General features: G+C 36.7%; 1 protein-coding gene across 1 annotated transcript; it reads left to right on the top strand.

Moving 5' to 3' along the window:
* The first annotated feature begins 1,541 nt into the window (after positions 1-1,541).
* On the top strand, positions 1,542-13,391 carry LOC585759 (mortality factor 4-like protein 1). Its single transcript, XM_030976637.1, has 11 exons — positions 1,542-1,625; positions 2,832-2,878; positions 3,245-3,312; positions 3,987-4,076; positions 4,294-4,433; positions 5,745-5,884; positions 6,500-6,601; positions 7,288-7,379; positions 7,970-8,072; positions 9,258-9,327; positions 10,146-13,391. The coding sequence occupies exons 1-11, from the start codon at positions 1,577-1,579 to the stop codon at positions 10,313-10,315; spliced, it is 1,071 nt and encodes a 356-aa protein (XP_030832497.1). The 5' UTR covers positions 1,542-1,576; the 3' UTR covers positions 10,316-13,391.
* Positions 13,392-13,488: the final 97 nt, after the last annotated feature.

The following is a 13,488-nucleotide window of genomic DNA, read 5'->3' as shown; positions in this document are numbered from 1 at the left end:
TTTCTAAATTTCCTGGGGGACGTGTCCTATCGGGCCCAGGATCGCCGCCCCTATCCATGTTTACTACCAACATGAGTTCAAATACAAACACAAGCGAGTTGGTATGAGCTGAATCCAAATGAAGGGCAAAATAAGAGTTGTGAAGCGGCCTTACAATTAATTTAAAATGTGACTGTTGAGTATATAGCTTCTATTTTATAAAAGACATCTAAAATATTGTGCCTTTGTCGAATTTCTCACTAAGGAGTGATGACCTTTGTAGCGCAGGGGCTGTTTTTTTAATGTTTAACTTTGAATCCGCGGCTCGAGATTTTATGCGGCTCGAGGGGGGGGGGGGGGATTTTTTCTTTTCTCTCTCTCTGTTTCTTTTCTCTTCTCTTTTCTGTTCTCTTCTCTTTTCTTTTCTCTTCTCCTTTTTTTTCTCTTCTCCTTCTTTTCTTCTTCTCTTGTCCTTTCTTTTTTCTCTTCTTTTCTTCCTCTTTTTTCCTTCCTTTTTTGCGCCGCCAATAGGGGGGGGGGGGGGGGGGAGGCGGCCCCCCTGGATCCGCCACTGCCATCCTCTGGAACCACTTTCAATTATAATGGTTCTTTCAATAAGGCTATAAACAAATATCAAGCCAGGAGAGCCATGTTCAATTTAACATTTTTTTTTTTTTTTTTTGGTCTCGAAATTTGAAAATTTGACATTTTGTTGCGTTGGGGGGGGGGGGGGGTAGGGGGGAAGGGGGGGGGGGGGTAAGGTCACCTTTTTTAGTTCAGCTATTGGCATAATTTTTTTTTCTTAAATTAAAAAAAAAACTCAAAGGGGGGGGGGGGTTTCTCCAAAATACACAGATCAACAAAACTGTAGGTCACCCCCCCCCCCCCCCCCCCCTGCGTACGCGCCTGCTGCCAGTTACCAAATGTCGTTATTTATCTGATCAAACTCTTGAGTTATGTTTCCTATGTAATATTAAGGTACAGGGTGGTGAATTTCATTATGTTCTGGTGTGCCCAGCTTTCAATGACTTTCGTAAGCAGTATGTTAAGAAATATTATTACAGTAGACCTAACGTTATCACATTTCATCAGTTATTCAATGCAAATTCTGTTAAGCAGTTAAAGAACCTTTCCAAATTCTGTAAGATCATTATGTCTAATTTTGGATAATTTGTTTTGCCCTTTTTAATACGTTAGAGTTATATTTTAATTGGTTTTTGCCGTTTTTAGTAGCATAGTGTACATATATATAGTAGTGTTAGTACTGCCAGTTGAGATGTAGGGTTTCATGTATTTTTTTAAAAAGTAGACCTAGACCTATATCCTTAAGCTTGCCTTCATTTGTTCGTTGTTCGGTGCCAAAGATTGTCTTGTTTTTAAAGATTTTCTGTGTGTGTTTAAAAAAAAAAAATCTATATGAATATCATTGTTGAACATTATATATGTACTATTCAACTGTATTTCTGCCATGCCCCAGAAGGGGCCGTTAAAGAAATAAAAATCATTGTCATTGTCATCGTCTCTGCATGCCTAGCCTTCCCTCCTCCTCCACCCCACCCTTTAATTTAGCGCGTTCTAGGTCAAAGGTCAGCAAGAAATGTCAAAAAGACCGAAGATGGCACCCCTCAAGACAAAATTTGTTGAAGGTAAATGGTGTTTTATTGGCGGGAATCTTCTTTGTTGGTATCCTGCATGTATTTCTTTGAAAGATTTGTTTATTTTAATTGTATAATACTTAAAATTTGTATCATTATCTCATGTAGTATACATGTTTTTGGTCAAGATTTGAGTAAGATCGCACGTGAAAGCTCCATTTCTTAATTGTCTTCGGCCCCATGCATGCATTTTCACGTATGTCGAAAATTTCTACGCACAAAAAATTATGAGCGCTATTTCAGAATCGTATCCATGGTATCCAGACTTTGACCCGCGATTCCGGCGTGGAAAACCGAGAAACCTTACTATAATATACCTAAAATCAACTTAATCTTCATCAATTGTTCAAATAACGGCCATGATTTAAAAGTTGTTACCTTTCTTACCTGTTTCGTGTCAATTTTTTAATCTTTTTCCTAAAAAACATTGAAGACATGAATAAATTATGATCATAGGCCTAGGCCTAGACACTTTCTCACAGGTTTCACGACAAACCCCTGCACAATAAAATTGCATACTGTACCGACGATGGGGTGTAGGCACGCACACGTGCATAAAGTTAGCAGCCGTAATGATGATGAGTATAATCCTGATTATCATCATTATCATGATCATCATCTAGAAGCCATGTGAATGGTGAAAAATAATCCCAAATTGAAAATATAAAAAAACGTTCAGAGACCCTACAGGGTGTCTGATCGCGCACTCAGTTTTGGGTGCTAAAATCCTTCCCATAGAAATTATTTACATGAATTTAATGAGGATCTGAGATTACAGTAGCTAACTTCGAACCACCGGTGCCCACACCCCACCGTTGCGTAGGTATGCACTTGTATTGTGCAGCTGTTTACCTTGAGACCTGTAAGAAAGTGTATATTATGTCTTGTTTTAAAGGAAAGTACTCAAAACAGGTCAATACAGTTTCAAAGCCACTTCCTGCACACGGCACAAAAAGCACCGCACAAAGTACAAAGATACTCCATTTAAGAGGCTGATACTCAACTGGAAGAAGAAGTAGTAAAAGACCTGTTTACTAGTAATAATGTATATTTTAATATAGATCGAGATCTCTGCATGTTTGCAACTTATTACGTCAGTCACTTTGAAATCCGCTAGTGAAACTCAAGATCGTGTACGGTTTGTATTAAGTAGAAAGTCTTGATTTCTCTATGTTGATAATTTGTCCCTATTTACAGGTGAAAGAGTTCTCTGCTTCCATGGACCGCTACTGTATGAAGCCAAGGTATGACATTACACCATTTTATATTCCTACTTCAGTCTTTTGTCTTAACTTCTATTTACTTTCAATCCATCCTGGATCTTTAAAACTAATTATAAAGAACAGTACCCTGTTCAATATTATGTTTGCACCAACCACATGCAGCCCCAAACATCCCCTTCTCTTTTATTGAATCCTTGTTCTTTTTTTAGTAGTATGTTTTCTTTCATTTGGACCAGAATGAGTCATTTTCATGTTAAATAATTAGAGCGAGAAAATGCATTGTTATCGTAACCAGAGCTCTTAATTAATCAATTCACTTACTCCTGTGTCCTACTCTACCATAATATTTCTTTGTGTACTCATGTGGTTTTTCTTCCTTCTGCACAGTGTGTCAAATCGGAGGTCAAGGATAAGATGATCAGATATTTCATCCACTACAATGGCTGGAATAAAAAGTAAGTGAAGGGTACCCTTGTTGTAGATTCTGCTCTCCAAACTGCGGTTATTTGGTTCCTGTGATTAACATCTCATTGATTGTGTTAAAGCCCGTCTGCACTAGTTTGGCCAGGAGGGATTAGACCTCCCTGCAAGGTCACTGACAGATGGTTATCAAATCAAATCAGCTCTCAAATAACATAAGAAAAAGGGGACCATGGGGGACCAACGGTCACCGATTAGGCATTGTTTGCTATATAGAGCTAGAAGTAGCTATAAGTAGTGCAGTGGGGCTTTAAGATACATGTAGCTAGCATATTTTTGAAAAGTTCAAAAGAAAATGGCATATCCTGTTCTATATGATGATATCAGCAAAATGATATATGTATTTTGATAAGACATTCTGTTAAATTTTAACATACTGCAGAGCAGCTACAAAATTTGTCAATTTCCTTATTGTCATGCTAGTATAGAACACTTAATTTTTGTATTAGGTCATCTTTTTGTCTCAGGTTTGTCCTATTTTGCAATCAGAAATGGAGGAGGAAGAGATGGTTAAGTTTTTCTGAAGGAACTGCCCTGTCTCTGATATCTGATATGTTTGTGTTGCTTTGAAGGGAATGGAATTAAAAGATTAAATTGATTGCATATTATTCACTTGTTATCATAATGTGTTCCTCTTTTATATCAACAGTTGGGACGAATGGGTTCCAGAGAGCAGAGCCCTCAAGTTCAACGAGGCCAATTTGCAGAAACAGAAGGAGTTATTTGCAGCTCAGAAAGCGTAAGTCATCCAATTTGTTTATTGTGAAGGATAACAAAATATTTAATAGGCCATTTTCGTAATGTAATCAAATTTAATGCATAGATCTTTGTCAAGTGCCATGTTACAAATTATTTCATTGATCTGTTATGAATAATTGTGAATGTGAATTGCATACATTACGTGTTGCTAACTGCTAAATAGACTTGATTAATGGTTAATCTTCACTTGTCTGCAGGAAGGCAAAGAGAGCTCGCACTCAGAAGGCGAAACCTGAGAAGGAAGCCCCGTCAAAGGCACCACCAGCACCACCACTACCACCACCATCAGAAAAGTCATCATCTAAGAGAGCGGCTAAGACTTCCAGTTCTGAACCAGGTTAGCAGACTAATCAAGATATATGTTGTTTTTTTTTTAAAGGCGAAAGTTAGCAGTTTAATTGACAGCACAGGTGTTGTTATAACGGAGGCATTATGTTTTCAGGTTGTCCGTCCGTACGTCCCGTTCTCGTGATCACGTTATCTGAATAACCGATTGATGGATTCCTGCCAAACTTTGGTCATGTATGTATCTTGCAAAGCCGATGAACTGATTAGATTTTTGGGGTCACAAGGTCAAAGGTCACAGGGCTCATTATGTATGCAAAAACAGCTCGTGATCGCATTATCCTTAAAACAGATTGATGGATTCCTGCCAAACTAAGATCATGTATGTATCTTGCAGAGCCAATGAACTGAGTAGATTCTTGGGTCATGAGGTCAAAGGTCAAATGTCATGGGCTCATTATGTATGCAAAAATAGCTTGTGAACGCATTCTCATTAGAACTGACAGATGGATTACTATTTAACTCAGGACATCTTGCAGAGCCAATGAACTGAGTAGATTTTTAGGGTCATGAGGTCAAAGATCAAAGGGTTATATATGTATATGAGAAATTGCTTGTAATCACGATATTCTTAGAACCTGTTAATGGATTACAATGAAACTTGAATTTGAAAAATTTCTTCTGTTTTGGTTTGTAAACTTGCTCTATGATGGAGGCATCATTTTCGACTGCGCGCAGTCAAAGTTCCATCTAGTTTTATTTGTACATTTGTTTTCTTCAATAAATCGTTCTGAATCTGGAGAGAAATATAACATCATTTCTAAAGATGTGAGTAATTTGTATTCAAAACAGTAATATGGAGCTTAACATTGTGTTGCCAATTTAAAGCTTTAAGGATTTAATATTTCATTTGATTGTTAAGTGAGTTTCTGGCTTCAAACAAGATGATTTAACACTGCTCAGATTGTCAAGACATTTGTGTTCTATCTCTTTTCTCATGCATGTGTTATATTGAAGGATTCTGATTCGAAAATTTTTCTCTGAAATCTCAAATTTGAACTTTCGTCTCATATTTTGAACTTCAGACTTGATGAGAAGCTAAGAGTATTTGACCAGACTTTGTTGAAAAGAACCTCTATTTAATTATATTTAAGTGTATTGTGTTGGAATACACATAAAAATGGGCTTTACACCAGTAGGGGCCCTGAGAGCAAGCGATCTATGCAATTCAAATTACCTTCACAGGAACACCCCTTGGCTTTATGATTTTCTGGAAATTACCCTCATTAATACACAAAACTTTTGTGGGTACCTATCTATCAAAGTTAATCATAAGTCTTATGTTCACTGCCTTTGTTCTTAGCATCCACCCCTTCCTCAGCGGCACCCTCGCCCCAACCTGCCCCAGAAGAACCCCCTCCAGTGGCTGCTGCCCCTGCCCCTACTCCCCCATCAGACTCGCTGAGGAAGAAGAGATCAAGACCAGATGCCACAGTTGAAACGGTAAGATGGTTTCCCGCTTTTTTCCAGATTTTGTTACAAATTTTTCGCTCAATTTTTTTTTCCCAATGTTTACTATTACCCCTGAGGATGGTGATAAAGTCTTATTATTATTAGCAATTATGTAAGTACCCAATTGGCAATGATATATGCACCCAATAGTGTAACCCTAATTAACATGCCTGAACTAGAATTCAAATGTATGAGCAAATAGAATGACACTCTTATTTTATATATTTTTTCTCTACAGATCCCTTTTCTACCTCTCTCTTTTCTCTGTCATCTTCCCCAGCTTTTCACTTTTCTCTCTCTGTACTTTATAATTGTAAATTTGTTTATGTTTATTATCAATATGAAATGCAATGTAAAACAATTCTTCTTCATTTCTAATCTCAATTTTTGTGTCTTGTCAATATTGGTGAATTTATTGGATTCTTTTATATAATTTTATATAATTGTAGCAATGTCTCTTGAAGATCATTGCTACTGAAGTGCTCACATCTTTCAACAACGATGTAAACTAGTTCACAACTTGCGACCATTTTTTGATCTGATAAATTGGGTAAAGATATGAATTAGAGCATTATATTTTGTTTTTGTTTCGTTGCTGCCGTACAGGAGGAATCATTTGTCAGCAAAGTGGACATCAAAGTCAGAGTTCCAGAGGAGCTGAAGCCTATCTTGGTCGATGATTGGGATGCTATTACAAGACAAAAAATGGTACATTCAGAACCTGCTCTTCCTCAGTTCAAAAATTTACAAAATTAGTATTGTTTTTCAAAATTTTCTTTTTAAATTTCCTTTTGTGTATGCTGATGATCATTTGCAGAGACAACAAAGGAAATATTATTCCACACATAAAAGAAGTCAAAATAGAGACTTTCAAGTGTTAGTTATTGAACCTTGTTAATTGTCATTTGTACTTACAAATTAAATTTAATTGGTCCTAAATCCATGCTTTGCAAGAATATTCATGTAAAAGTGTTTTGGTCACTGAGATGGTAGATACCACAATCTCTGAGAAATGCCATGTGTTGGGATATTTCACCTACTGTTTTTGTTCAGGTAATTTCTTTTCATAATGTCCTGGACACTGAAGAAGTAGTAGAGCAGTGGTCAATTCGATGCGCTAGTGCTCTTTGGTAAGGCATTAATCCTCATTACCAAGTCCCTTGGAGAGGATTTAAACCCCTCAGCCTCCTGCTTGCTTACTTACAAGCACACACATGCTTTCTTAGCAGTCAATGAAAACAAACAAACAAAACAAGTATATTTTTATCGTAGCTAGCCCCCAAATATTTATAGATGATGATACAAAGATGCGTTTTTCTACTCTGGATACACTATTTTGATCTGAAGCATAGATGTACCTGATATTATCATTAATCCATTTTTTTTCTTTGCAGTTGCTTCACCTTCCAGCCAGGACTACAGTGGAGCAGATCTTAGAGGATTACATGAAACAGAAGAAGACTAAAAAAGACATGACACCTGCCAAGTAAGTACATGTACATGCAAACAATGTTGCTAATGTTGTGAATGACCAACAATTTAAAAAAAAATGGGTTTCAGGAGAAAGAAAACTTATTTGAATAATAACTTGTTAAATATACTCACATTTTTTAATCAATTCAATTACATTTAATTCAATTCAAAATGTTATTGTCCAATTATTGGATATTTGTTTCGTTTGCAAGTCAAGACAAAATTGCAGATTGTAAACATCAATAAGGTATGAATGGATACATCATAATACGATTGACTTGAACATAGATAACAGAAAATGCGATAGTACAAAATGTAGATTAAAATTCAGACTAAGTAATTAAATTCATAATTCAGATTAAATTCAATTCACAATTCAAATTAAATTAAATTCATATAATTCAGTTTAAATCCAATTCACAATCGAGATCAAATCCATTTCACAATTCAAACCAAACCCAATTCATAATCTTGTATATAAGCGTGGGGATACACAATGAAGAAACACACCAGATGAATTCATTGTAGTATTCAAACGACTTTCCATCCTTTTATGCCTTGGTTCACATTAGGTTAATATTTTTTTTTTTTTTTTTTTTACAGAGAGAGCACTATCGCTGAAATCTGCCAAGGACTCAAAGAATACTTCAATGTCATGCTGGGCACGCAATTACTCTACAAGTTTGAGAGACCTCAGTTTGCCAATGTGAGTATTCGCTTCGGTCTGATTGAATAGTGTGTGTGTAGGATACACATCCTGTGGACATTGACCCCAGAACAGCCACCATTATGACCATGATGGTCAGTTTGGGCCAAAAGTGGGCAAAATGACCAAAACGTTGTGAGTAGGGTCAATAACACTGATGATTTGTATGCCTCTTTTACGAAGAAGCCCGAGGCATTAAGTTTTCGGGTTGTCCGTCCTTACGTACGTCCGTCCCGTTTTTGTGATTGTGTTATCTCAAGAACTGATTGATTGATTCCTGCCAAACTCCGGTCATGTGTGTATCTTGCAGAGCCAATGAATTGATTAGATTTTTGGGTTAGGAGGTCACAGGGCTCATTATGTATGCAAAAATATCTGGTGATCACATTATCATTAGATCAGATAGACAGATCACCATGAAACTCAGGACATGTATGTATCTTGCTGAGACAATGAACTGATTAGATTTTGGGGTCATGAGGTCAAAGGACATGGGGCTCATGTATGTATGCTAAAATAGCTTGTGATCACATTATCATTAGAAGTGACGGATGGATTACCATCAAACTCAATACATGTATGTATCTTACAGAACCAATGAACTGAGTAGATTTTGGGGTCATGAGGTCGAACTACAATCAAACTTGAATTGGAAAAATTGCTTCTGTTTTGGTTTGTGAAATTGCTCTATGACGGAGGCATCATTTTCGACTGCATACAGTCGAAGTTCCATCTACATGTAGTTGAAATTGTTTCTTTTTTGGTTTGTGAAATCGCTCTATGCCGGAGGTATGATCATTTTCGACTGTCAAAGATCCATCTTGTTTAATCAGCACATAGTTTTACCCCGAATAACCTATGCCAAACTTCCCCATCAAAAATTCTGATTAAACCCCCTTGTCTCATCAGATATATAACAATGCCACAGCTGATATTTCTTGTCGACTTTTTCCCATGATGCATCACATGAAATTGACTAAACACTGGTTTTGCTAGATGGTATTGACTGACTTAACTTACTTGACTTATGCCGTACACGCAGGCGAGGGCCCTCCTGATGGCTTCTGTATGGTGATGGTATGCCAGGTATTTCTGTCTGCAGCCAGTCTTGATGCATCTGTCAGCCTTGTTATGGATGGCATTATTTTCATGTTATTATATCTTTTGTGAAACTATTTTCCCCAGATCCTAGCAGCTCACCCGGATGAACCCATGTCCAGAGTATACGGTGCTGTTCACTTACTCAGACTCTTTGGTGAGTTAATTAGACTCTGTATTAATGAACAAAAGGTCATCCCAACATCTTGAATTTGTATTACGAAACAAGATGTTTATGTCTAATGATTATCTTTAAACTAACATTTGTTTTTGCAAGGCAAGAGCTTCTTGTCTTCTTGGTTGATTGATTGATGGAGTGATTGTCATATTTATTGATCGATGGATTCTTTTTTTTAAGTGATATTGACGAATCTTGTGTTTTATGTCATTTGTTTCATAGTTGTTAGGATATGGGAAAATAATAAAGAGGAGTTTTATTACTTGAAGGATGGTGTTTTCCAAAAGCTATAAAATAGAGTCTTTACCCGGAAGAATGCAATTCCTTGGCTAAAGCAGGGGTAATGATATGTTTGCAGGACCCTCGGGGAGAAGAGTATCAAAATTGATGAGGCCACCCTGGGTAAACAAGAAATCGTATTATTATTATTATTATTATTCATATGTGTATACAGAGCTGCCAACCATTCTGTTTTTTCCTGGAATTACTCCGTTTTTTCCTCCAAATTACTTGAAGAGAAAAATATTCTCAAAAAGAATGAAACGCCGATAATACGAAAATATCAGCAACAAAATGCCTACTTGTAATGGCTCTATAGTTCCTAATATGGAAAAAAACAACATGAGGAATGGACATTTCTGCATTGGAAGTTTGTTGCGTGTCGTGAATTTTGTTTTAATGAATTCCTTTTTTTTGCTTGAAATTCCTTTTTATTGTCTTACAAGGTTGACAGCTCTGTGTATAGCTAGTCAGTATTTTTGGTAATAACGTCCAACCCCGTTCTCTCTTTTCACCAGTAAAACTCGGTGGAATGCTTGCCTTTACACCCGTCGACGAGAAGAGCATGCAACTCCTTCTGACCCACGTCCACGACTTCATGACGTATCTCAAGAAGAACTCCTCCACCCTCTTCAAACCCAGCGACTACGAGGCTGCCCCTCCCGAATACCATCGGAAGGCTCTGTAGCATCCATAACTTGTTTCTCTTTTTAAAATAAATTCTCTTTGCCAATGTGATGTATGGATGATAATGATGTAGAGAGGTGTCGTGGTCTAGCGGATGATACATCGCCTGACTGTGGATCATATGGTTTCGCGGTTTGAGTCCCGCCGCAACACTTATGTCCTTTGGCAAGATGTTAATCTACATTTGCCACTCTCCACCCAGGTGAAGTAAATGGGTACCTGGTAGGAAGAAATTCCTTGAATGCTTTAGCACCTTATGGCAGCTCAGCTGTAGCGTACATATCCACCACTCAAGGTCCTCCAATATCACCCCGGCTCTGCTATTGAAGCTATCGATCCCAGTGCTCACAGCATTCAAGCAATTTCTTATCTCATGGATAATTTCTACATCTGCCATGGATACAATTTCACAATGCATATACCCGCTTTTGAGTGAAGAAGAAGAAAGGATTGCGAAGCTATTTTCAGCCCAAAATTGTCTGTCAAACATTAGGGTCTGTTAAAAGCAAGAAGGGCATTAACTCTGCGCAAAAGGCTCCCCACAGATGATTTAGATTATCGGGTGGGGTTTTGCATGGTAAAGCCTTGGTCCGACACAAGGCGGTGAGTTGCCTAAAAAATAACAAACAAGAAAAATGCAGCAGCAAAGTACAATCCGCTTTTGATATGTGTATAAGAATTGTAAGAAGCGATGTCATGGGGAGATAGCTGCTGATAATAGTGGATAATAATTTAAACAAGTCATAATGATTTATCTGCTTGTAATATTAAACAAATTGTGTGATCTGCACTGTGCTTTTCCTCATTTTATTTTGCTGCAGCAGTTCTTAAGGCAGTTTACTGCTTCGCGGGATTTTCACATAGAAGTCCCCCGTTCTGGGGCATGTTATAAGAAGTACCCTTTGTATGAACTACACTACATTTTGTTGTTACTTTGTGTAGTTTGTGGCTCATGCATGTGCTGGAAGTTTAGCCTGCATATCTCATTGTGGAATGTGTACATGAAACCTTGGCCTGTTTATTGCGGTAACCTGTAGCTTAAACGCAATGTACTAAAGATCATGAAGGAACATTGTGGATATTACGATACTGGATCGTATATGTGTGACCCTTGACCTTTGACATTAGTTTTTGAGCAGACAATACTCAAGACATCTCCATTTTTCCAATCATTTTGTAAAGTTGTGTCTACAAGTATTTTAAAGAAGTGCATGAGGTCTGATGAACTTGTGTGTATTAAACTGCATATGATTTTTAATGTATAATAATTAACAGCTGTAAATATATTTGTGTTTTTATTATCATTATGAAATGCAGTCATTTATGTTTTACATGTGTACTACCTTTGACGTCATGATTAGGAGTAATTATGCAAATGTATGATCTTGCTTTGGAAAAAAGCAAATGTATGAGGTTGAAAAGATAAATGCAACATGAAGATGAGGTTTGCAAGATTAGAGATGCTTTTATCATGTGTATTTGATTTCAATTGTATTTCAGATGTGTTGGTAGTATTGGTATAGATGTACATTAAAACATGCATGGTATCTACATGCAACAACAACAATAACATTTCATAAGCGCTCATAACCATCATAAGGATTGCTCAAGTCTTGTAACAGAGTAGTGTTTTAAACAAAATTCATAAGGCAAACTAAATATTCAAGAATGAATGGATAACAGTAAGATAAATGTCAAGAGGAATTAGCAGTGATTCTGCCCTCAATTTTTGTTTTGAGCTGTTGAGTTCTCATATAAAGAGGAAAACATGAAATTTACTGTCATATATAAAAGAAACAGTGCCAGTCAAAGACACACTTCAATATTGCTAGAGGAATAGATAATGTCTAATCTATATATTCTACAATGTATGGCATTGTACATGTGGCTAGTCACTGGGCCCTATGCCACGTTTTTTGGAGTGAGACACAGATCTTGACAGATTTACGAGTAACTACGGTAACTGCCAAGACCAAATATGGCAGAGAACGTAAGGGGCTCAACAAGTAATTTTTGTGTTTATAAAACATTGATGTGTAATATTATTGTATTTTCAGTAATATTCATTACCTGTGTAACTTCATTTTCAGTGTCCATTTTCAAGTCGGCTGCCTTTGTTAGGAGTAGATGAAAATATTGGAAATCAAATCGTCATACCAGCTGTAAAAACATGTAAGGGGCTAAATACGTAAGGGGCTCAACAAGCCAATTTATGTGTTTAAATATATACAACATTGGTTTGTAATGTTATTGTATATTCAGTTATATTCATAACTTGTGTAGCATTTTCAGTGTCCATTTTCAAGTTGGTTACTGTTTTCAATAGGAGTAGATGAACAGATTGGATATCAAATTGCCATGCCTCAGTCAGTCAGTCTTAATGTCATTTTACCAAGCAACTAAAGCCGTCTGCGCACTATACGATCTTCCTGCGATCTAATTTTCAAATCATTGAAAGTTTAGAAGATGGAATGTTCATATCAAATGCAATTGCCAATTCTTCCAAAATCGGATTGTAGGCAGATCATATAGTATACAGTGGCCCTTTAACATTTTTGTGTTTCAACGTGTAGGTAGGGGAAATTTAGAAATCAAGTACTAGTCGTATGCAATTAGAACTGTTCAGAAAACATAGTTGTATGTATGTTGAATCCCTCCAATTCTCTTTGCTTTTTCCTGCCTCTCTCTCTCTTCCTCTCTCTCTCTCTACATGCAATTGTTGAGATGTATCTGGGTGCACTGCAGATACAAAATTAATCAATTCTGGTTTAAAGCTACATTAAATCATGTGGAGAAGTCTAAACTGGTATTTGAATTTTTATAGTAATGTGCATGTAATTGTGGTTGAAAATTTAGGACATGTAAAGTTTCATTTTCCCTTTGTTTTGTGGCTAGTCATGTTCAGTATTAAATGTAAATATTGTATAAAGTCACTATTTTTGCAGCTTGGTAGCATCTTCATTATAATGCTAGCTTTGATTCTGGTATTCATCATTTGTTTATGTACATACATGTTATGAGCATGGTAACAAGCCAAAAAGAAATAATCATGATAATAAATGTCTTTTTTTTGTGAAGCAAATATTGTTTTGTTTTTGTTTTTGATGGTTATGAACAGGGAACATTCATTCACAAGTGAATACAGTTGAGGTTTTCATTCAAGATGCATGAACA

This window comes from Strongylocentrotus purpuratus, unplaced genomic scaffold (assembly GCF_000002235.5).
Source record: "Strongylocentrotus purpuratus isolate Spur 01 unplaced genomic scaffold, Spur_5.0 spur5_scaffold_9, whole genome shotgun sequence".
Classification (NCBI taxonomy): domain Eukaryota; kingdom Metazoa; phylum Echinodermata; class Echinoidea; order Camarodonta; family Strongylocentrotidae; genus Strongylocentrotus; species Strongylocentrotus purpuratus.
This window is presented reverse-complemented; position numbering and strand designations above follow the sequence as displayed.